Raw genomic sequence first — 25,335 nt, forward strand, 5'->3', positions numbered from 1 at the left:
CATAAAGATGTGCAGCTAGGATAAGTAATAAGGGAGCTAGGAGAGATTTTCGGTGCAGTCATAGGTTAGCATTTTTCGATCGGGGCTAATTCAGAGGCTCACTGTTAGTATTGTGTGTTTTTTTTGGAGAATTTTTTTTAAAAAGATCAGTTAAATTAGTTTTTTCCCGTTATATGGATATAAAATATTCATAGTTTATTAAATATAAGGTTCCTTAGACGTTGTTTCCTGCAAATGACGCGATTCCGGCCCCGGAACCGGGTCCGTGGGGCTTAGGTTTTTTTTCACGACACTGTGTCTCAGGGGATCTTAATATTTAAGAACCTATTAATGTGTTATACCAGATTAACGGAAATAATCTCAGCTAACTGACGATACAAACCATTTTTACCAAAACAAAACACAAGTCTCATAAGAAGCATCTAAATCAGTGGTTCTCAACTGGCGGATGTGTCGCGGATGTGTGAGTGAAGAAAAAAAATTGAAAACAAAAAAAATTGGATTTTTTTTTTTTGTTGGGGAAAAAGTCAAACTTTTATTTTGAAGGCCCGATTTTCTAACGCTGTGCATGCAGTCGGCGTTGGCCTGGAAGTAGCGGTGTTCCGGATTAACTTGTTTCCCGATCAACTTGTTTCCCAATCAACTCGTTTCCGTGGGGTGCGTGGCTTTCGACTGAAATACACATTTCGATCGCTTTCTTCTGTCGTTTGCATACTCTTTTGGTATATTTGGCTTCTTAGGAACACGTTGATGCACATCCAGTACCAGTGTGTGAGGTTGTGATTACGATGGCGATATCCGGACGCGAACAGCGAGGACTACAACAAGACAAACGAGTTGCTCGAATAAATCATTTAAACCAGCTATTGTTTCCAGACTTATTACGGAATATCGTTGTTAATGTCCAAGTCCATCTGTGTATACCTTCAGACAGCCTCCAAGTGAAGCACACGGTGTTTACTCACAGTTTGAAAGCAGCGTGGAGAAGTCTTCATCTGTGTTAAACTGTGATCCTCCCACGGAACTGGGACCCGCCCACGTTCAAATGTGACCCGCCCAGGTTAAATTGTGTTACGATTTCTGTGGCTATCTACCAGCGATCATGTTTAATATGAAAGAATACCCACACATGTATCCCTTATAAAAACGGTATTGTGCAGCACTCATCCAGATAAGATGTGACTGTTACCTTGTTTTGCAAAAATAGCAGCAGAAATGTCATTGGGGATATTTAGACTTTAAAATGCTGCTTGGTCGTGAATGTTGGTTTCGGCAAACAATATTACGAATCCTCTATTCAAACAAAATATTCAATGTGCATCGACATGAAAATAACAAAAAAGTTCATGCTGGACTCAAACCCGAGTCCCAACAGTAAAAATTAATCATGCCCTGCGCGTTATGAGTGTGCCACGAATCATCACGTCCTAACAGATCACCACAGCTCAATTTGTTACATTAATATTGTCAACAAGTTCTAGAAAAATGCAACCCGACATCATATTCAATAGGACTAGGTGGGAGTTCCCCTCGATTCCATTGGCTCTGACGGTAAGAAAGAGATGTCACATATCAAAATCCAGCAAGGGGGGGCCAGAGATATGGAAAATCAACCCAAATGGCCCCAGAAGAGGGTTTTTTTGTGCTAAATCTGTCTAAAAAGGTCAAATATCACTTGTTTTGCATCAATCTTGATACAGGGTACTTATTATATGTTGTACTTTGGATTCCTAAAGCTTTTAGTCTACTAACCCATCATCCAAGGTTAGTTTTCACTATAAGTACGAAATATGTTTTGGACGGACACTATAATTTACAGTTTTTTACCATGTACAATCTGAATTTTCTTTAAAATAAAAAACATCTATACTTATTCTGACTTTTCTACATCCAACTCACAGGTTTATCATTACTTTGAGAAAAAAGATTATTAATTTAACCCTTTTAGAAGGGAAGATATTGTCATTTGTTCTGGGAATGTCATTTTCGAGCCTGAAACCTGAAAAACAGGCTCGGGGTTTAACAGGTTAAAAGTCATAACAAAGTCACGTTACTCTTTGTCAAAATAGTCAAAAGATTTATAGTATGGCATATGTCACAAATTAAAATCAATATAAATAACAGAAACACATAATCACAATGTACTGATCTATTAGAGAGCAGAGACAGTTTTTCAACTGCAAGGAATCAATTGGCCTTATTGTGGTATGGACATCGCTACATCCTAGTTCTGGCAATCAAAAGTCCCAGGCTACTTCAACAACACAACATACAATTTACTTAACGTACAAATCAATTAGACATAAAATAGTGCAATAACCTGTTTAGCCCGAGAGCCCCCTGTGGAGGGGGCTGCGGGGTTTTTTTTCCACAAAACTGTGTCTCAGGGCTTCTTAATATTTAAAAACCTATTAATGTCAGCTAACTGACGATATGAACCATTTTTACCAAAACCAAACACAAGTCTCATAAGAAGCGTCTAAATGACCCCTGAGCGAAAAAATGCTAACGCACTTGGCACAGAACTCAAGGTAAAGACACCCTTATTACTTATCGTAACTGCACATACAAGATATCCGATTAAAGCTGAGATTCCACAGATTATATAGGTATAGTATCATCACTGAGCGATCAGAACTCACAACAGGGGAAGCAAATACAGACAACACACGACGTAGCTTTAGGTAGCAGAACACGGAGATATGCTCACATTTAGCTGTTATTCTGATCAAAAGTTGGGTTCAATGGCATCACAACGATAAAAACGCGGTTGAAGGTTAATCCTTTGGTTAATCCAATGTGTCTGTCACTTAAAAAAAAATATTGATAATCCATAATTCCATTTTTATGTAAAAATCGGGAAATAAATATTAGCTGCTAATGGTAGCCACCAGAGTTATCGCAGCTTCCGGTTTTGGCTACGCGTCACTCTCACTCCTTATTTGGTAACATGTGTGTGTATGTGGAACCTCCCCTCGATTCCATTGGCTCTAGTTGTTAAAAAGAGATGTCAATCATCAAAATTGACCAAGGGGGGCCAGAGATATGGAAAATCCACCCAAAATGACCCCAGAAGTGGGTTTCTTTTGCTAAATCTCTCTAAAAAGGTCACATTTAACTTGTTTTGCATCAATCTTGAAACTGGGTACTTATTATATGTGATAGTTTGGATTCCTAAAGCTTTTCTACCATCATTCAAGGGTGATTTTCACTGAGTAATTTTCTTTTTTTGGATGGACACTACAATTTAATTTTTTTTACTGTGTTCAATCTGAATGTACTTTAAAATAAAAACATCTATATTAATTCTGACACTTCTACATCCAACTCACAGATGTAACCTTGCTTTGAGAAAAAAGATTATTAATTTTCCCCTTTTAGAAGGGAAGATATGGTCATTTGTTCTGGGAATGTCATTTTTGAGCCTGAGACCTGAAAAACAGGCTCAGGGCTTAACAGGATAATCATGGTGCAAGTAGGTTTCAGGAGTAATACAAATAAATACATAGAAAATAAAACATAATAATATACTATTAAATACTGTAAATCCCAAACATACTATACAGTTTAATGCATAAATAATATATATGAATATGTGATATAAACATCTGAAGTAGCATTTGTCAGATGGCAGCAGACAGAACAGTTTGCTGCTGGGTAATGGAGGCTTCTGGGTAATGGAGGCTTCTGGGTGATGGAGGCTTCTGGGTAATGGAGGCTTCTGGGTGATGGAGGCTTCTGGGTAATGGAGGCTGCTGGGTGATGGAGGCTTCTGGGTAATGGAGGCTTCTGGGTAATGGAGGCTGCTGGGTAATGGAGGCTGCTGGGTAATGGAGGCCTTGATGATCTTGTGAGCCTTCTTTTCACACGGCTGGGTGGAGAAGTCCTCGATGGTTGGCAGATACCAGATAAGATACCATATAACCTTTTGCATAAACAATAAAGTTGTAATTTGAGTTGCAACTCTGATTTTATGAAAGCTTTTTGCTGTTAAACCAAAAACTACACTGCTAAAATCCATAGTTTGAGTTGAATGAACCAACATTTACAAGTTATTGTGCTATACTATCAATTCACAGTGTGTTCAAACATCCTTTATCATCCACCCATAAGCAATGCAGCTAAAGTAATTGCATTAAAGAAATGCTAAAGTTGTGTTTTAGATAACTGTTCATGTCCAATTTACTACATACTATATTGATGATCACTCTTTAAAAACAAAATGTAAGATTAACATAATCTCAGTACCACAACAAATAGAAACGCTTTTTGCATCAAATGAATGAGTGACATGCTGTCCCCTATCTTTGTCATCAGACACAGTCCAGTGTGTTGTTTATAAACCCCACAGGTACACACAATGTTACATTTCCTGTGCATATGGCTGGCCCACTCATTTTACAGCTTCATTGGCCCATTTATAGTTGACGTTTTTGGATGAGATGTTTCCCCTTCATCTCTTTCAGCACTCAGCCCGAGTTAGACCTCTCTTTAAATCCGATGCCCTTTGCAATAGATGTCCATTTATCTATTTTTGCATGTGTATGGGCTTATTTTTGGAAAGACCTCGGTCACACGGCGGAAAAGGGGGCTGTGTGAAAAAATCTGCTTTGCCATTGGTAGCAGCTGCTGCAGCTGAGACACCTCTGAGGAAATGGAGAATTGGACACACATTCATCCAATTTACCATTAACAAGACCTTATTGGATGCAGGGCCATAGGAACATGTGGCTTTGCCTTATGTGGCTCTGTTTAGATATGCTGCTGTTCCACCTGTGGTACTGGGTCGCAGATAGACTGGGGGTCTGTGTCTGGGGATCTTAGTGTGGTGTAACAGTGATCAGTCTGCTACAGGCAAGGTGTATTGTGACATATATTTACAAAAATAAATAAAAAAGCATTTATTACCATTTATATTCAATTACAGCACCTACAAATGTTGCCATTAAAGTATATTAATAGCGCAAAAAAAGATACAACGTATCAGGGACTCAAATTACAAGAATTTCCATTTCCTCACTGTAAAAACCATCTGTAGGAAAGTCTGAGCTGAAACATGAGATAGTTTCAAACATCAAACACCAGAACTGGTCTACAAAGATCTGCGAAAACGAGAGATTTCCATGCGTTTTAAATTTTCCACATTTAAAACCCAACCACACTGAGAAACTAGGTTGTTGTTAAGCTTTTCAACATAGCAACCACCGGTCAGTCAAGTGTTGACTTCATCCTCCTTTAAATATACAAATATATAATTATCCTTTAAAGATCAGTACAGATCCACTTCTGTGTGTGCTCAGCAGGTTTTTGGATCAGATATTTTTCTCTTGTGCAACACCTGTGTGTTTTGTTTCTGGCTGGGTAACTTCTTTTTTTCCATAAACACACCTCACGTTCTTTGGAAGGTGGCGTATCTCGAAATCTTTGTCTTTCAACAAATTTTTCTTCTGTGGAGACATAAAGATAACAAAGCATTTTTCTCACAGTTTTGCTGAAACATTCAGTCAGTGAAAACAAACAACGGTTGTGTGGTTATTAACTTTAAAAACCAGTAATACTGGATTCAACTCTCCGACCAGTTCACAGGAAAACAAATGGTCCGGATACTGCTGATCAGATCGTCATGGTAATGCCCACTTTAACTCTTTGTCTTCAAAACATTCATTTAGAGTTCAGGGTTAGTAGGAAGGCAGGAATGATTGCAAACAGTAGAAATGACTAATGGGAACAGTATGAATCTATGCAACTCATGAATGTAATGTGTACATTTTAGTACTTTTTATTATGAATTTTGCCCCTAAAATTATAATTATTCCCCCCATCAGATTTGACAATCAGGCACTATTTTTTAATACTGATGAATGTTTGATTCTAAATAAAACTGTAGTGTTTATGAGCACACAGGGCCGGCCCTGAGGAATTTGCTGCCCTAGGCAAGATTTTAGCCCCCCCCCCAACATGCAGACACTCACTATGACTCGCGCATGCATGTGCACGGTTGTGGCATGACCACCAAAACAGAAATATATGGACACAAGATGTGTGCAAATGTATTTAATATCCTATCCATTTGAACATGATTTAAGTGGGGGGTGGACCTAACATCCTCTAGGGGGATCCGGTGGCATGCTCCCCCGGGATTTTTGTTTATATTGAAGTTAAATGCATCAATCTGGTGCACTTTGAGAGCTCTATGGATATATCTCTCAACATCCATATGAAACAGAACTGTAAGCAGATTTTATTTTACAACTTTTACTGTCATATAGTATTTTATACCTGTTTTTCATCTATTCTCTTGTTTTTTTAGAACTATAATGATCATAGGTGTGCCTCACTGAGCTGAGGTTATCAGAGCCGCTCAGTCTTTCAGGAGAGAGCTCTCTAAAGCTCTCCCCCCCGCGGCCGCTTACACAGTATATTCCAATGTTAATTAAAAAAACAAAACAGAAGCTGTATACGTTTTTTGGGAGTTTGACTTATTTTAAATTAACACAGATACAAAATTAAAACCTATAATTGCACACTAAAACCATTATTTAAAAACTATTTCACATAAACCCCTGGTTTTTACTGGCAGTTCAACTTGATTTTTGGGGGGGGGTGCGCCATAGTTTATGGGCATTGTACGTAATATAGGCGTAGTTCTGTTAGTATAAGATAACAAGATGTACTTTGTTGATCCACAATCGGGAAATTGTGTTGTTATGAAATTTAAAAAATATTTTTTTTTCTTAATTTCTAACTTCTTTTTTTTTCTCCCCAATTGTCGGTGCCCCCGATGGGTCGATGCAGCCTTAGCATTCGCCTATACTGCCTATGCCAAGGGCCGGCCCTGTGACCACACATGTGCTGAGTTGGGAACAAACACCGTTCCTGTATTTCTGTTCGCTCTGTTCAAAGTGAGCACATTTTCTAAAAGGGGGGGGGTGTTATGTTACACGGGAGATGTTATTTGGTAAACACACAGTTGTCATCTTACAAACACAAACAGAATCCAGTGGAAAGATTAGTGTTGAGGCCCTTTAAACAGCTTGTGAAAAATGAGCCTCCTGTCAACTCTGTTACATAAATGTTTACTAAGAAATACCAAACATTGTGTTCTATTTGTTTTACTTGCCTCTAGTTTGCCCATTGCCACAGATTAGTCATCCCCAGAGTTAAACACGACTTTGCCAGCAGAACAAACAACTAGTAGCAGACAGCGACCAGAAACAAGTGCTGAAACGGTTGATCCGGCTGGCTCGTAGCCATGCAGCCATTACCCTTCAAGTAGTTTGCTTCAGAATTGGACCAGAGGTCTCCAGAGTTGAGTTGGAGTGTTTCATCACTTTATAAGTCTTATCCAAAAGGGCAGAGCCTGGAGCAAAAAAAAAAATTAATGGCCCAGCGCTCTCTCAGAGGCCAGAGTAATTCTCATTTCACTCCAATTGCCACAGCGCAGCGCGGCTAACTGGCAAGTGAGGCCCGCTGCTGATTTCTTGGCAAACAGAGAATTCTTAAGTGCTAAGCTGTAAATTTGCTTAATATGACATGAGTCCGAGGGGAATGGGATCATTTTCTTTCAGGAAAAAGCCTGGCATATTGGCTGACAATAAGCTGGAACGGCCCGACATGGTGTTTCTGCCTGGCGATGATGGCTGGAACACACAACGGACAGTGTTTGACAGAGCTGTAAAACCGCTTGACTCTGGCACCGGCGCTGTGTGACTCATTCTAATGTTAATACTGGGAAAGCCTTGTAACTGTAATTTCTGTGCAAGAAAATTATGGTTTTCTCTCCTTAAGCAGCTTAGAGTGGTTTGTCTGTTTGCACAAGGAATTTGTTAATTACTGAACGTGAGAATGTGCAACATACACAAACCTTTCAGTAGGTTTACTTAATAATTTGCTTATATTGTAAAACATGGCAAATGGAGTCTCATTTACATAAAGAAACAACACAAGTTTGAGTTACTAAATGCAGGAAGTATCATTTGTTTCATCTCTGACTCCTAACTGGGAGCAGTCAAGGGTCAAATAAAAACATGTGCTGGCCATTCTCAAACTTAAAAGATAATTAAAAGATAAATCTCAAGGCTTAAAAGTGATCACTAGCAACGTTTTCAATCACTACTCAGACTAGCTTTAGAAACTAAGTGCAGATGGTGAATGATTACCATAAGACTGGTGGACAGTAGTTAATAAATAATGTCCTACTCTGACACAGGCTGGGTGTGTTTGTTCCATACAGATTTCCTCACCTTATAATTATGTTGCAATACATCATCTGATCTTTTGAGGCCTTCCTTGGGGGTTCATAAGTATTTTTGGTACGTACCCATAGTAAAAAGATTGTAGGCTGCCAAAATGTCTCCAGGTTAGAATTCTGCTTGCAGAATTTCAGGCAATGTCATCCTCCCCCCTTTCAACAATGCATATTTCAATAAAAGGCGCTTTCTGGCCCAAAAAATATCTTAAAACTAAAAAAATATTGTCCCTGCTCCCATGTGTCGACATTCTCTGGGTGGGAAAGAGGATACAGTTGAAATAGCGTGGGGATTTTAATAGAAATGTGACAACTGTGGCTTTAAAAAGGCAGCATGTGGTTCTACTTGTCTACCTTTTTTCTGTTGAATGACACTTGAATATCAGCAGCCCCCTCCCACATGAATATAAAAAGCCCGGTTTCAGTATCACAGCTGTGACCTTCATAAAACAGAGCTGGGCAACAGGTGGGCATCATGTGTGTGCTAATCTTCCATATTATGGTTGTTGATAACAGACACTGCACAGCCCCGCTCAGTTAAAACTCAGTAATTTAATATGGAATACATCAGCAATGTGATATTTGCAGTATGGAAGAAGCAAAGGTTGGGGAGATTCTGCTGAGGCTAAGAATAGAAAATGTCCATCATTCACTGTGGGTTTCTGTTACCAGAAGAATCTGAGGGTACCGCAGACCCTCCAAAACAAGACATTGGGTGTCCACAGAGGGATTTTAGGATTATTTTTTTTTCACTCGCTCTCCTCCTCACTGAGAGCATGAAAATGTGGATTGTATTTCGCTGTGACAATCCATGCCAATTTTGGAGGACGGGGTTGTTGAATGTGTAGCCTTTCCCCTATTTTCACAGGACCATCCTACCTAAGCTATAAATTCTCTCACAAAGCTTCTGTTGGATGAAAGTTTGGGCATCTAGGCAGCCGTTAATTCAATAATGACTACCATAAGAAAGCTATAGGTCTGGTCCATCCTATGATAATTTATAATGTACGTTCAGGATATAAGACTAACACTGCAGTCAGAGAAAGAGTATGTTTCAAAGTCATCCATGACATTTGGTACAAGCATTTATGTCCCCCTTAGGATGGATCCTAATTTATTCAGTGATATCTTATTCTTTGACTTTACATCTAGCGCCATTATCAGGTCAATTCATGATGACTGAATCGCTAGAGGAACTAATGCCATTCCAATCAGCCTAAGCTGTAAGCAACTTTAAAGACCTAATGTGAATGTGCTTGACAATGTACTTGCTAATGTTAGCATTATCAATACATGTATGTAAACGTCCCAACGTTAGCATTTAACCCAAGCACCGCTATGTCTTAGTGCAGCCTCGCTTCTCAACTTGAACTCAACTGAACACGAGCCCCATTGTAAATGCAAAAAGCCATGAAGAAGACAGTGCCCCCCCTCCCCTCCTCCTGTTCGCCTGGCCAGCCTGCTTCAGGTGTTCCCCAGTCGGGCCCTGTGATTAGTCTAATTTGCAGAAACGCTGGCGAGCCCGCACCTGTTGCCCCTGCAGCCGCGGCCCCTCAGCCACTGACAGGCCTTCCCTTGGATAATCCAATCTCCTCTCATCGGCATGGCTGCTCTCCCAGTGCAGGACAAGGGCGATCATTTTTTCGAACACTTGTCTTCCTTCCTTTTCTCATGGCCACCATGCTCCTGTCCTGATGGCTCATTATTGGACCATTCATAAATACTGCCAGTTCCCACCTCGCTGTTTTTTACACCTTGCCGCTCTTTCCTCTCACCAACGCCTTGCTCTGCATGCCAATAAGGTGGGTAAAGCTTTCCTTGAGGTCCCGGAAAAGGCCCAGCAGTCTTCCACATGACAGCCTTCCAGTATTCTCCATTTGGATTTGAAACGGCGCCAGGAGAAAATCAAGTGACACAGGCCACACAGAGTGGAAGGGAGGGAGGGAATGTGATCCCACTTGATTGTTGAGAGTTTATATAGCGAGTGATGACAAAGTGCTTTATGACTTTGCAGTGTTCGCTGGGCCCTGCGATTGAGGCCTTATACAGGCAAAGCCCCCTGGTGACCTTGGCTTGTCAAATGTTCTCATTTTCACCAGGAAGGAGCCTGTGCTCAGCGGCTGCTCAGAGCTGGTAAGCTGCTTTTAGAGAGACAGCCGCTGAGAGCTTTTGGAGGTGACCCAAGCTTTCTTACTTTCACAGCTGAAAACACTATTTAGGAAACACATCAGTCACAGTTTAGGCCTACAAACCAAGTGAATTTTTATCCAATGAAGATTATAAATCCATGAATATTTTTTTGACAATGCTGAGAGTCTGTAGCCACGCTAGCAGCTATTAGAATCTTTACTTGAGCTAAATGCTAACGTCAGAGTGCTAACTATCTTACAATGACAATGTCACATTCTGAAGTTACATGTATGTTTACCAAGGTCACATTTGCAATTGTTGCTTATTGTAAGCATGCTTACATTGTTAATTAGCACTTAACAAGAAAAACCTGAAGCTAAAGTGATCACCAAAGTTATTTACATTTTCCTGGGGGAAAGTGTCACTTGGTGGTGCATAACGGGAAAGTTAGGATCACCAAAGGCAAAAACATGCATCATCTGAAAAATGTCAGCACATTTGTACCAAGTAACTTTTGTAGCAATCCATTCATTAGATTAGATTGAAATATTCCCCATATAAAGGAATTATTTGACTTTATGTTGGGGTTCTTAAATAAGAAGTCAGGGGAATCCCTAATCCAGAATTCCTCCTCTGGGCACTCGGTACAACTTCTGACTATCTTTTAAAAAGTTGTAGAAATAAGACAGTCAGAAGTGGTGGAACAATCAATGGACCAACGATAACATTCCTAAAGCCAGTTCTATTATATTCTTTATTTTCCAAAAATAAACAACATAAAAGGAAATGTTGTTGTGGGACTAGAAAGATAAGAACATCTTGAAAGACGTTTTAGTTTTCACTGCAGACGTTGATAACATCAGACCAAACAAGGATTCCTGAGGAGTAAGAGGATATTTCCAGAGGGGTAAGCGACCGGAGGAGTTCCACAGGGCTCGTCACAAATCAAATATTACTTCAGATTTCTCCCAGGTGTATGCCACGCAGAGGCGGTTCTAGGGGGGGGGGGCAGTGCCCCCCTAACACTGACCTCTGACCCCCCTGTGGCCCCCCTAACAATGAAGAGTTTTTTTTTGTTTTTTTTAAATGTATATTTTCTGGTACTCGGTTTGCCAAAAACCGCAGTATTTTGTTGCTGTAATGTGAGATTTTGCAGACACCCTTATGTAAAGTAGAGATGTAACTGTTCATTGCCTTTATTTTTATATAAATATGGTGTTAGTGCAAACATTGCACTATAACTTAAGCTGAAGCTAACAGTAATAACTATAAGATCTATCTGAAATAAATAAGTGTACTGAAAAAAATACCAATAACTGTATTGCATTGTTTTCGTATGCACAATTACTTCATACTGTCTAGTTCTCTTTTTCGTCCTGCATTTATTGTGCCCCCCTCAGAAAATAACTGGCCCCCCCAGTCAAATTGGTCTAGAACCACCACTGATGCCACTTGTTCTTCCTCTTCCCTGTGAGATAAGATGCACGTGAAGAACAAGTATTTGATCATTAGGCCCCCCGTTCCTGCATTGCCAATGACCTTTCCTATGCAAATCTTTACAGGATACTTCCCCTTGGAGAGAGATGTTAGGAAGCCGTGTGAGGCGGGGCTTAAAGAACTGGACCTACGCTGCTAGGTGGTGAACTGAATCGATGTGTAATGAGAAAACAAAAGCTGGACCAAGATCAACGCTCAAGGACTCAAGAAGGAGTTTTAAACAAGTAGAGCTGGTGCGTGTCTGCGTGGAGCAGGCGGAGGCACGTTAGCCCTCTGACTGGCTGCTCTGGGCTAACAACCCTTGCATTGATCCGAGGAGACACTCAGCCCTCTAACCTGCTGAGTGCTCAGTTCCAGTGAACAATGGAGTTCAGAGCGCGTCGATACACTACCCTATTGAGTGCTCTCCGTTTAGCAGCAAGATTGATGAGGTTAAGGCTCCCAACCGGGGAGCCAAATGGTGTCAAAACCAAGGTGTTGCTTTGGACAAACAATCCTTCACTGGACCACCACACTGAAAGGCGCTGGTTACTGGCTCACACTCCAGCTCTACCCAGGAAATGTACTCACACAGGCACAGGGTTTCTGAAAGGGGTTGCAGACTGTGGTGGATGTTGTTAGGACTTATAAAATGCAGATGAGAATATGAAGGTAGGATAGATGGCGCTTTCTGGAGAGGAATGTGCTGCAAATCCCCTAAGACACTAAATGATGTACAAGTGGATTTATTACAGTCGGTCCCTATAAATCTAAGGTTGGCCTGAACTCCAGGGAGAGGTTAATGGATTACAAAGGGATGTGGTATCGAACCTCAGAGAAGTTTATACACCTCATCAATATGTGAAACGCTATTGATCATTTAGACCCTGATAAATTAAATTCATACACTTGATAGCAATATTCAGAATGCCCCGGATGAGGGAAAATTCAGCTCAGTTTCTGTTTATTGGATGGGGACAGTGGGATCTTGTTTCAGGAACACGGTAAACAATTGCATATTAAGAAAACTCAGGGTGGCAGTCAGTGATTTGAGCTCCGAGGACTTTGTTGGAATTATCACCTTACAGTACAGTATACAACATCCACACTTTTTTTGCTCTAATGTAAATCACAAGAACTTATTGAAGCTGAGATTCTGATTGTTTCTCAATATGAAATGTGCACCAGATCATACAACTTTATGTTGATATAGATATAGTTATAAGCAACAGTTATTAATTATAAAATGTTGCAGTTATTTAAAAATAATATTTAAATATATCCTGGATATCTTGAAGCTCCTCAATGTATTCATAATAGTAATAGAATAGGAAACCCTTTATGAGAAGGCTCTACTCCCACAACAGAAACCAAAAGACACAGACGATACACACACAAATAAACAACTCTTCACACATTTAATGTGAAACTATGTCACTTACACATTTCCAGAAAGAAAGCAAAAAAAGGCTAAAAGTCCCCACCATGTCATGCTCTCTGAAAAGTACTGTAGTATTCTCCTCTGTATCTGGTTGTACAGTACATTAGAGCTGGTTTGGAGAATGAGACAAAAAGCTAATCTCAGTAAAATAAAGTTGACCAGAAATGATTTTAGATTTCAAAGAGTTAATGTATTTCTCTCCACTGTTAAAATGTTAGTGTGGTAACTAAATATGTAACGCTTATACTTGGGACACACATACGATGAAACATTGTTCTACACAATGGAAAGTCAAATGTTTCAGATTTGAGTAATACCTAACATTTTCTATTAAAGAAACTACCCTCATATCGTTACTTGTTATGAGAAAACCTTCCTGTATCTGAACATAAACTACCACATTCACACATTAAAATGATAACGGCAACCCACTTCTTACCTTTAATGTTAATTGAATAGAAGGAAATACATAGGTATATTAAACTCAACTATTATTTAAAAAAGGCACCCTGAAAGTCATGCATTTTGCAATGTATCTACTAAAATATAAACGTGTGTATTGAAGGAAAGATATAAACATAAAATGCTCACAATACTAGGTTAAGTAGTAGAGTACAGTTGATTTAAAATGAACATAACAGAGATTTTACTTGAGTTAAGCAGATTTATTTCACATATGTACACCTGTGGCTGACATCCAGACAGTGATCAGTTACAGAGAGGACCAATCACAGGTTCTACAGGGGCTAAAAGCAAACATTTCTTGATGAAGTGCTTCTTTTAGCCAACCTTATTCATCCATACATAGTCATCTCTTCTGAATTAAAATATATAGTTTACATCGTTCTGCATCGTCTCATCATTTAAGAGTTTAACAGAAACTCAAACAACATCACTTGTAGATCAGGATGGGTGTCACACGGATACGTGCAGAGCCCCTCTACCTCTCTGTGTTCCTATAGGCCATGTGACGGATGTGGAAATGGCACCAGAGCTGATATCCCTTCTTCTCACTCAGGGACTCTTCTTGTTAGCTGGAGACAGAGTGAGTAATTCAATAAGTCAAGTATTCATTTATTACTTTCCTTTTCAATCATGGGGCAATTTTTCTTCTAACTTCCCCCAGCCACCTCCACACTGAGAATAAAAAAAAAAGTGATTCAAGTTCTGCAACTTCCATCCGTGGCAGCCCTCGTTGTCTTACTGCAGCTTAATTACAAAATATTGGCGCCGTTTTCTGTAAAGATTACTCACTGTAGGAGGCCCTCCGTAATTTGGACCGCAGGGTTTGTCATGGGAAATAATACAATGGAACTGGGCTTTCTGTATTAGATTTTCTCTTTTAGCCTCCTTGACATTTCAAGCTGCATGAACTAATACATCTGTTATTTGTTGATCATTTGATTATTAACATACTTCACAAACCAAATCAGCAGCCCTGCTGGAGACACAGACACAGCTCAGCAGACAGTCTGGGTTTTCTCTCGCCTGCCACGCGCAAACGCACTCGCTAAAGATGCACAATTCAGCCCTCGGTAAAAAGGAAAGCTGGGGAAAAAAACCATTTATCTTCCCCTCCTTTGAGCGTATGAGCACTCTGACACCGGCATGGAACAAAGCCTGTCATCACATTCTAATCTCGAATTTCAGGGCTTTTATTTCACCCAAATGCCACCCTGCTGGCCTTGTAAATTATTGACAGACTGACACCAATGCGAAAGGACACATAAAAGAGGCTAAAAGCTCCGGCCCTGGAAGAGCTTGTCCTCTCCTATTGCCATCAACAGGAGAGCGACTCTGCTAATGTTCCCTGGAAGCTCACGGTAACTTTGAGGCTGAAGTGTCAACATGCGACTCCTGACCTCCAGCTGCATCACACAGGAGAGATATTGGCCCCTTGGTCTGTATGAAAGCCCGAGTACAATCACAAGGAAATGAGGTGAATTATCTGATCAAATGATGAAAATGTAAAAGCAGTCAGTCACACATGGTTAGTATTGCATCCAGCCTTTTAAAGTCATTCTGATTTGACTATTTCTTGACATTTCTCCTTTAAACAAAACAGCATGGTGGGTGGCTCGGCGTGCACTCATTTAGTTTGTGTGATGAAAAGTCAACCGTGGTATCAACCGTGTGTCAACTAGAAATCCAATATTTGTCAGTTTTACGTCTCCTCACGCCTACTCCTCATTTAGCTCAAGAATAAGATGTTACAGACACAAATAGGAGAAGACAGTTAGATGAATAAATAACTAAAAAACAAACAAATAAGTGAGAGCAGAGAGGATGAGAGAGAGTGGGCAGAGATGAGAAGCGCTGTTAGGAGAGGGTTTTAGTTTTCTACTGCTATTTAATCCACCTCGCTTTCAGTGCTGGCACCCTCGGGGCGCCTCAGTTTGTCCACCTGTTCATTCATCTGTCCATCCCCACGCCGGCCCACTGAGTGCATGCTTACACCGTCTTCGTCTTTCTCTTCCTCCTCTACGTGGCTGACCACCTGCTCCACCTGCTCCTCTTCCTCCTTCTTCTTCCTCCTTCTTCTCCTCCTTCTCCTCCTCCTTCTCCTCCTCCTCCTCCTCCTCCCCTGCACCTCCATGCGGACCTGGTCCTTCAGGTCGAGGAGCATCGTTGCAGCGGTGCCGTTGTCTCCATTGATAACATGAACTACATCAGGCTCTCCCATTGCATCCTGGGAGCTGTGGGGTCCATCTTTGATTGGGGACGAGTTGGCGGACTCGTTACTGACGGGGGAGATGTCGCTGCTGCTGGTGGTGTGGCTGACTGGCGGAGAGCCGGGTACCGATGGAGGCTTCAGAGGAATCTGCCAGGAGGGGATTTTAGGTATAGTGGGAGTGGAAGGGAATTGTTTCCTGTGAAAAAGCAGGAAAGAAAAGAGAAAAGCATGATCACAATGTTATTAAAAAACCTCACTGTGATCATAAGAGCTTTCCCACAATGTAATCAGGCATTCTGCAACCACAACAATCATATAGCTTTCTAAGCTTTTAATTGAACTATTCATATCTTAGACTGCACTGTAACTTTGATCCATGTACTTTTTCTTTTAATGTTTATTTTATTAGCTTTTCTTTTTAATGACTGATTTTAAATGCCATTTTCTTAATGTCTTTCATTTTTTTGTAAAGCACTTTGAATTGCCTTGTGTTGAAAGTGCTATATAAATAAACTTGCCTTGCCTTAAGCCAACAAAGTGTTGACTGACAGCATATCCTCAACACTAGTTTACATTTGAGCATGCAGCAACACACGACGCACACTTGTCTTTCTCATCATTACAGCAGAGAAAATGGCGTTCCCCCCAAAGAACCAGATGTTTGTCACACCTGGTAGAGATGTTCTAAGATTTTTTTTAATTACATCCACTGCAGCTTTTAAGATCAAAAAGACAACGCTGAATCGTAATGGGATAAGCACTTCTGGGTGTTTTAAAAAAAGAGAAAAACAGTTTGGAGATGATTTGGATCATTTGAACAGGAAGGGAACACGTTTGGAGACAGATGGTGATTCAGAGCCTTTAGTTTGTGATTCAAGCCTTCGCCAGAAAACTCATTGCGAGAGTCAGGATGAAGTCAAGAAAGCAAATGACAAAGGGATTATTGCTGATTAGAATGTACGAGGGGAACAAAACACGCTCAGCCGGGTTTCTGATGTACACTTTTACTTCAGGCTTCATTATAGACGCTGATACATAATCATGCATGCTAATGGCCTGACTGAGCTGGGTTGGGCCTAACTAGAGTGAGGAACAAAGAAAGAGAGAATGAGGGGATGTCTGGCAGTATACAAAGAGACCTTTGACAAAACCAAATGTTGTACACCTTGTATTCAAATGTAGCAGGTAGGATGACAATTTCTCCTGACTACAACAAAACCAAGCCAAGGTAAGGAGGAAGGAAATAAGGAAGAAAGAGAGAAAAGGAGAAGGAAGGAAGGTAAGGAATAATAAATGATGGAAGAAAGGAAGAAAAGAAAAAAGGAAAGTAAGGAGGAAAGAAGGAAGGAACGTAGGTAAAGAGGAAGGCAGTTCGGAAGTAAAGAAGGAAGGGAAGTGAGTAGAAACAAATAAAGGAAAACACAAGAAAGGATGGATTTAATATGAAAAGTAGGACAAAATGAAGATAGAAAGAAAAAAGGAAGGAAGGAAAGAAAGAAAGTAAGGAGAGTAGGACAGAAGACAGAGAAGAAGGAAAGAAAGAAGGTAAGGAGGAAGAAAGAAAGGAGAGTAGGACAGAAGACAGAGAAGAAGGAAAGAAAGAAGGTAAGGAGGAAGAAAGAAAGGAGAGTAGGACAGAACACAGAGAAAAAGGAAAGGAAGAAGGTAAGGAGGAAGAAAGAAAGGAGAGTAGGACAGAAGACAGAGAAGAAGGAAAGGAAGAAAAAAGAAAGGAAGAGAGGATAAGGCAGGGATAGAAGGAAGGAAAGTAGGATAGGAAGGAAGGGAGGATGAAAAGAAAGAAGGAAGTAAGGAAGGAGGAAGACAGGTAGGAACTGAGGAGCTAACCTGAACCCTAACCTCGCTGGGGGAGATACCGAATGATAAACAAGTACCTGTATTTGATCAGGAACCATTTTCATATAACCTCTCTCTTGGTCTGCGGTGTCAGTTTGCATCCATAACATGACTGAAGATGCATAAGAGCAATTATGCAAGTGTGGTTATCTTGCTTACCAATAAAAGCATTAATACAAAGAAGACCAGCTGATGCCTGCAGTATGCTAATCGACCAAGGCAAGGAAAGAAATGGTGTAATCAGTATTATAATCTCTAGCGCCTACATATTCAAGATGAATGATTTTGCTTTAAGTGTGCGAGTCATTTGGAAGAGCAATGTGACATTATGTGTTCTTTCATTTGATTTATTCAGTCACAAACTCAAACTTTCAGACCATAAACCACAGAAGTGTACCGTGGAAGTGGGTATGCAGATATAGATGTATAATAGGGGTTTTGTAGTTTTGTAGTATGTTGCTTCTTAGATTTTATAAAAGGTATAAATAATGAATCTTAACTAAATGTAACAACTCACAGTCTTGGGACTTTCATGCTCATGTGCAACATGTAACAGTACAAAGACAACTGCTCCCACAACGTCTGCAAATAAGAGGCCAACGACACATTTTCACTGAGTTGGACAGTAAATTCAATATATACCTTTTAAAAAGATTTTCAAGTTCATTATAAATTATTTCCAAGAAGAGCCACACAACAACCCGTCTGGTTTTTCTGGCTCTCCTGACGCCACAAATATAATCATTATAATTAATCTTCATTTGTGTCCTTATCTGTCATGTGCAAACCAAACATAAATAGAATAAATGTCATTTCAAAGTGGCAACGTCAGATTATGTGGATAGTTGAAACATATTTAAATGTTATGTACACATATGGCCTAAGTGAACAATGGTTCAAAAAAAGTGCATCCAGGAACATTGAATGGTTGTCCATTTTTACACACACACACACACACACACACACACACACACACACACCACACACACACACACACACACCACACACACAGACACAAACACACAAGCACCCACACACCCCACACACACACACACCACACACCACACACACACACACACACACACACACACACACACACACACACACACACACACACACACACACACACACACACACACACACACCACACACACACACACACACACACACACACACACACACACACACACACACAACACACACACACACACACACACACACACACACGACGGGGTCTGGATAACGTCGTTACCTGCTGAGCAGTAAGCCCTTCAAAGAGACGATCTCGGCCTTCAGCTCTCCAACAGTTTGGTTGTCCAGGACACGGTGTGTTGAAGACGAGGTCTAGAAGAAACACGCAAGACACACACAACAAATGTCACACACACACACAAAACTGTTCAGGTCACATGTAGGGTCAACACACACAGTCAATACACAACTTTCAACAACTCCTCTGTACTCAGTCTCAACAACATGAAATCATAAAAAAGCTTTGTATGAAAAAAAGGACAAAGGGTTCAAGGTAAACAAATATGGTAAATGCAAATGCTAAAAGCCACATGTTTTTGTGTGGTCAGGTCATTCGTCGCCATAACAACTTCACAACGGCTTACGGCTGGTGATGACAGAATGGAGGACTAACAACCCCACTACAGCCACTTTTATGGCGTTGACTGCTCAGAAAGTCCAGTGAGTGTGAATCATGCTGTTTTTACATAATTATCTAGAAAAAGATTAGGCCAGTGTCCTGTGTTTTGGATAATGACTTTATCTTGAACAATGGTCACATTCATGAAGGTAGACCATAGTTTGTTCTTTTATCAAAGGCATGTGTTATCACACACACGCTGGTATGGCATGAGATGCTTCAGGCTATAAAGGCAAGTATTTGAATGGCAAATTGCTGCAGAAAATCTGTCTCTGCAGCACATTTTTAGGGTTGGGCATGACCTTACAGAGCTATGAAATGAGAGGTTTTGAAGTAGAAAACATCGCGGCAGCTGTCAATTGGGATGATAAAACAGAACTGGTGCAACGTTTTTTGACTCCTGTGTCACCACAAAATAAATGGAAATCTTACTCAATTAGGCCAAGAGTGGAGGTCAAAGTCAATCTTAGTTTGTGAGATGATGACCAAGTTAAGACACAATAGGAACATTATTACCATCCAAAATCATTGCATTTTTCTTTTGAAGTACTGAAGAGTTGCACTGCTTCTAGCCAAATGAAACCTGTAATGGGTCACCATGAGAAGGCATTGTTTGGCTTAAGTCTCAACCCAAAAAAGATTGGGAACCAGTGATGTAGATAATTGTTCCCCATCTGCGATGCATTGCTGAATAAAAAAAGAAATATAACAAACATGTGCGAGAACAGGGGGAATAGACTGATGAGACCAGAGGGAGGAGACATGGGAGAAAGTGGGAGAAAAGAAAAGTAAAAACTGTAATTAAGACTCTCCTGACTCACTGGAGGAAGCTTGTTAGGAAGCCTGGACCCCCTATCGAGGGGAGAGGGATAACTTGGACTCTTTGCCTTGTAATTAAATCTAAGAGAAATTAATTGAATCACATCTGAAAGGGATCAGACTCATTTACAGTGGAAGGAGGGAGGCAGAGGAGGATAAGTGAAGGGAGACAGAAAAGGAGGCTTTTTTTTGGCTCTTATCGACTCCTAAACCTCGCTGATAAGCAGCCCTGCTTTAGAGGTGGTGCATTGGAGGCCTGCTGAAGACACTCTTATTACAGCCGTCACCTCATTAGAACCATCTTAATCCCTCGCCTCCCCAAGGCACCCGTATAATAAGGCTGGATTCTGCTTCTCTCTCATTTTACATAGAAAAAAATTAATTGCCGTATGGGCTGAGCTAAAAGACTTCCAAGGCAGAGAATCGACTTAAGAAGTATGCAAATTGCTCCAAATAACTAGAAATTATTTCTATATCACTTCACATTAGAAGAAAAGGCTTTAGAGAAGGATTGTTAACCGCCAGCTCCATAATGTGCATTATCTTCCAAGCAGCACTATACAATATCACACATCAAGTCTTGTCACACAACACTTCCACTGACATATGTCTTATTAAGTCTGAAGAAACCTAATTAAATGTTAGGCCAGGACTGGATTTCAGCTTTGAGATACATTATGAGAGTGTGTACACACATTGTGTAAGAATCTTGTGTTAAGTGCACTAGCTGCTTAGGTGGAGCTGAGTGGAGGGGTATCAGTGACTGGAGAGATAGAAAAAAACACAGCTGACTTAAAAAGCCCCTCCTGAAGAGCTGACACATATCCCATAGACCGCACTAACCAAAAATATGATGTTTTTTAACAAAATGATGACCAAAATATTTAACTTCTGCAGTTATTTTTGCAGCTTTCTTGCAAAAGAATACCCGTCATCAAGAAGATATTTACAGGTCGTATGTTTTTGTTACCAATTCTATTTAAAAAATACTCAAAGAAAATTATTATTTTTAAAGGTTGAATGCTGCGTATGTGACATAAATGTAATGTGTATTATTTCTAAGACTTAAATGTTAAACTTAGCAGTTCTCCTGCTGGTTTCTAGGATTTAAGCTTGTAGCTTTGAAAAGGTCTGTCTGCGTATATTTATGACTTTATACACAATTCAATTATTCTACGCAAATGTCATTATTCATTGACCCACCTGCTCTCATTGACTGAATAAATGAAAGCAACACAACTGCTTAATTAAATAAAAAAATATGAAAGGTTCAGAGTTGAGTGGAAATGTCTCTGCTGCTCTTTCCTCTGGGTTTGACTTCTATCATACTTCCTGGTGTGCAGGTGCAGGGCTCTGAGCGCTCTGTTTGGCCTAAACAGAGGAGAACAAAACCCTCAGCTTGCCATTGCACATCCCAAAAATCATAATGCATGAACAAACAACCAACAACCAAATGAACCCACCAGCCACAACCAAAAACAGGACTAAGCCCTGATGAGAGGAGCCACCCAGTATCAGCCACCAGTGTGATGGCTGGGTGCGATTTTGTCGTGTAAATAGTGTACATAGTAAAGATTTGCTGGTTTAAAAGCCTTGTAGCTAATGACTCGGATGGGTGCCTGGGTGTGAAAAGGGTTGGCCTCTTTCTGCTGGTTAAGTAAGTGGTTCAAGAAAAAAAGAAAAAAAATGTATCACCAGCAAAGAAAAAAAAAGACTATCAAGTCTACCAGCACCCAAGGACGGCAACGCATCTGGCTAAATGAAGATAAATGCCTGTGGACCATTAGCAACAAGATAAGATCTTTAACAAGGCTTGTTTAAGAGTGTCTGAAGGCAAATTAATTCACAGTTACTCTGCCGGCAGACAGTGTGTTTTCGTGTAACGCATGTATATTTATGATGGAATTAGTTTCAAAGGAAGTCCCCAGAGGAGTGTTTTTGAGTGGAAACACTGGTACAGTGCAATTGATTTTACTCTATTTATGCACTTTCCCACTGGCAGTTCATCTCCCGCATACAAGGAGGCGGTTTCTAATCTTCTATGTAGTATCCACTAATAAAAAGAACGATCAGTGAGTTGAGACAGCAGGGAAAACACAGTTAACAGGCAGATTTGTAATGATAATGGAGCACAAATAGACTAGGCTGTTTAACATCAGAGCTGAATCATCTCATCCTTGGACAAATCTATCCTGAACACCACTGGTAGAACACAGCTGCGTGACTTTGAGGAGTCATGATAACTGAGAAAATTGTGAAAAAGAGAGGAACTGTCTCCGGCTCTAAAATATGGAAATGTGTACCATCAGCGTGTGCTGCGTGTGTGCACATGAGTCATCTGTCTGAGCTCACTTCCATAATGAGGTCCCCAGTTTAGGGACAGTAAACGCACTCCGCAATTGAGCGGTTTCCAAACTACGAGAAATGTTTACTTAGCAGCTGAGGAAACAGAAGTCTCCATATGTTTCGGGTTAAAGGCACATTTCCGCGTTGAGAGGGATAATTGCAAAGCGTGGAGCACTTTGAGCGGCGTGGTGAAGCAAACCCTGAAAGCCGCAAACGGTGAATGATAAGTAGCTCGCCAGCTCCAACATGTGTTTCTCATCAAACATCCCGGACCTGAAAACAATTTCCCAATTTCCCCCGTGGCCTGAGACAACAGAGGGCCTTGTGCCGACTCGCAGGGAAAATTTAAGATCAACACTATAGCTATAAAGCAGAGTTTATGATTTGTTTAATGGGTGTTTTGATTTGAATTATACTTTTTATACACTACTGCTGTCCAACAAGGCACTTATAGCAAATGAAGTAGACACTTTTTAATCCAATCTGTGATTCGGAGATGACAAATGAAAAGAAAAAAGCATTCCACGTCCCTTTATGCTGGAGAGAACTCATTGTTTGAAGTGTTCCTACAGCCTGTCTGATAGGAAACTTTAGATTTTAGACCAGCTGACTTGGGCCTCTTCTGCTTTGTACTCGCTCAGAGGGACTGTGTGGCTTAGATCTTGAAACAGCCAAAAATGAGCTATGAATCGTCGGTTTTTGATGAACCTCGTCCAGGGAAGAGATTCATATATTTTTTTTCTCGTTTGTGCCAAAGCAGATGTGTCCGCATATGTTTTCCTGCGATTTCCAGATGCTACAGTGAAACACCCATGTGCTTAACAAGCTGTGGACATAAAACATTGTCTTAGATTGTCTCTTCCAAGGCACTTTTTTTTAAAGCCCAGAGATCATAAAGCAATTTATGAGCGGTGTTATAAAAAGCAAGCAACATTTCATCTCAGCACATACGTTTTTAGACCAATCACTCACACCGTTTCACCTAAACACTTACAATTCTGAGTAGATTATGAACACTGTCTATAAAAATCAAGGCGAAGAGGAACGACAATATGGTTAAAGATGATGGTCCAATGATGAGATGCACCATACCTTTTTGCAGCTTGTGTTCTGATGATATACAGTATAATAAGGCTGTCCATCTAAGGTGGTTATGACTCGGGAAGCACTGGAGGTTTTAGTACACAGAGGCCTCGAGAAACCTTTTCTCTCCTCATCAATCTGCAGATTTCAACCTGCAACTTTACGTTTACGGAGCTCTTCTGCAATTCCAGAGTTACTGCCTGTCTAGCTCTCCTCAAAAACATTAATCATACGTAACAAACCTTGAAGGTGCAGTCCATAACTTTCATGCTCAAACTACAGTTAAGATGCACTTCTTGCCAGTGAGGTGTAAAGTTGTTTCAGCTCATTGCGGTTAGTTTGGCGAAAATATATATATATATTAAATAAGATGGTACTGTACTTGTGGATTCAAACTTGCATCCGACAGACCTTCAAAGGCACCTCTGCTTCAAATGTGCCAATTTCTGCTGTAATTAAATTAAAGTAAAAACTACTACAACTCTGGAGAACGATACTGTGGTGTGAAGGTAGATTTTCAGATGTTTAACTGAAATTGCTGACATTATAGCAAACTGATTGTGCTGGTAAGAGAAGAGCACAGAGTTGCTGATGAGGTGTTTTAGCTACCTGTGATGAAGTCAGCTCTTGAGAAAGCTCCTGGATTTTCTGCTGCTGCTGGATCAGGAGCTCCTGGACGGAGACCAGAGTGTGCTGCAGCTGGCTCACTGTGAAAGCAAGACGGTAAATTCATCAAACTTTAAAAAAAGAGACAGATTATGTTGTTTTGGTACCTCAGAAGTTAAAATATTCTTTCAAGCGTCGTCGACAGAACAGATGAGACTCAACTTGTGTCAATGATCAAAGCCGTCCTCTAAGAATTGTAATCAAAGTTAATACCCGGTAACTTAAGTCGCAGCTTTTTGGTCCGAGGCGCTGAGGGTAGAGGGGGGGGGTCACATAGGATGGAGATATTAATCTCTAGTGCCTGAACTTAAATCAAATAACAGTCTCTAACCTTCCATTATCCACCCAGACACTGCCTTCTAATGCATCTTAAATCCTCAAACGATCAACAAAGGAAAAAACAAGGCTCTCATTTGGGAGGAGGCTGCCAGACAAAATGTCCCCCCTAATCCTAATAAATATTGTTCTTTTTCCATTGACTTTGAAGATTGAATTAGTTCAAGTGTTGGTGTTGGACGAGGGTGTATGATTTCAAATAACACCGAGCACAGTTTGTTGCCCCCTGCTTCCAGTCACGCGTGTATTACCAAACAATGCATTAAGTTTCCCCGAGCTGATTATATTACAGAAAACCAATAAACATTCATATAAATCATGGGCGTGTAAAGTGTTAAATCAAGCCTAATAGGATTAACATCAACAGATATTGTGGCGGTCCACTGCTGAGGTTGTCAGGCCAATGGTTAAAAGCCTGAGCTGCAGCCGGCTGGACGGGATGTAAAGAACCCTCCTCTCACATTAACCCGGGACAAAAGACAGAGCTCGGCTGTGTTTCTTTTGAAAAACCAACACACACAAGATATTTGATCTTAAAAAAAGCTAATATATTGTAGCAACACCTGTGTTTAAATGGGTGGAGTAGTATCAATATAGGTGGGGTGCTG

General features: G+C 40.5%; 1 protein-coding gene across 1 annotated transcript in view; it reads right to left on the reverse strand.

Annotated features, from left to right (window-relative positions):
- Window positions 1-13,939: 13,939 nt before the first annotated feature.
- Window positions 13,940-25,335, reverse strand: part of pex14 (peroxisomal biogenesis factor 14) — a 46,641-nt gene continuing 35,245 nt past the window's right edge. Inside the window, exons 8-11 of the mRNA XM_034209544.1 lie at window positions 24,335-24,432; window positions 19,079-19,170; window positions 15,655-16,165; window positions 13,940-14,329 (exon numbers count right to left, since the gene is read on the reverse strand). Coding sequence (XP_034065435.1) covers window positions 14,306-14,329; window positions 15,655-16,165; window positions 19,079-19,170; window positions 24,335-24,432 — 725 coding nt within the window. The 3' untranslated portion in view covers window positions 13,940-14,305. The remainder of the gene's footprint in view (window positions 14,330-15,654; window positions 16,166-19,078; window positions 19,171-24,334; window positions 24,433-25,335) is intronic.

This window comes from Gymnodraco acuticeps, unplaced genomic scaffold (genome assembly GCF_902827175.1).
Source record: "Gymnodraco acuticeps unplaced genomic scaffold, fGymAcu1.1, whole genome shotgun sequence".
NCBI lineage: Eukaryota > Metazoa > Chordata > Actinopteri > Perciformes > Bathydraconidae > Gymnodraco > Gymnodraco acuticeps.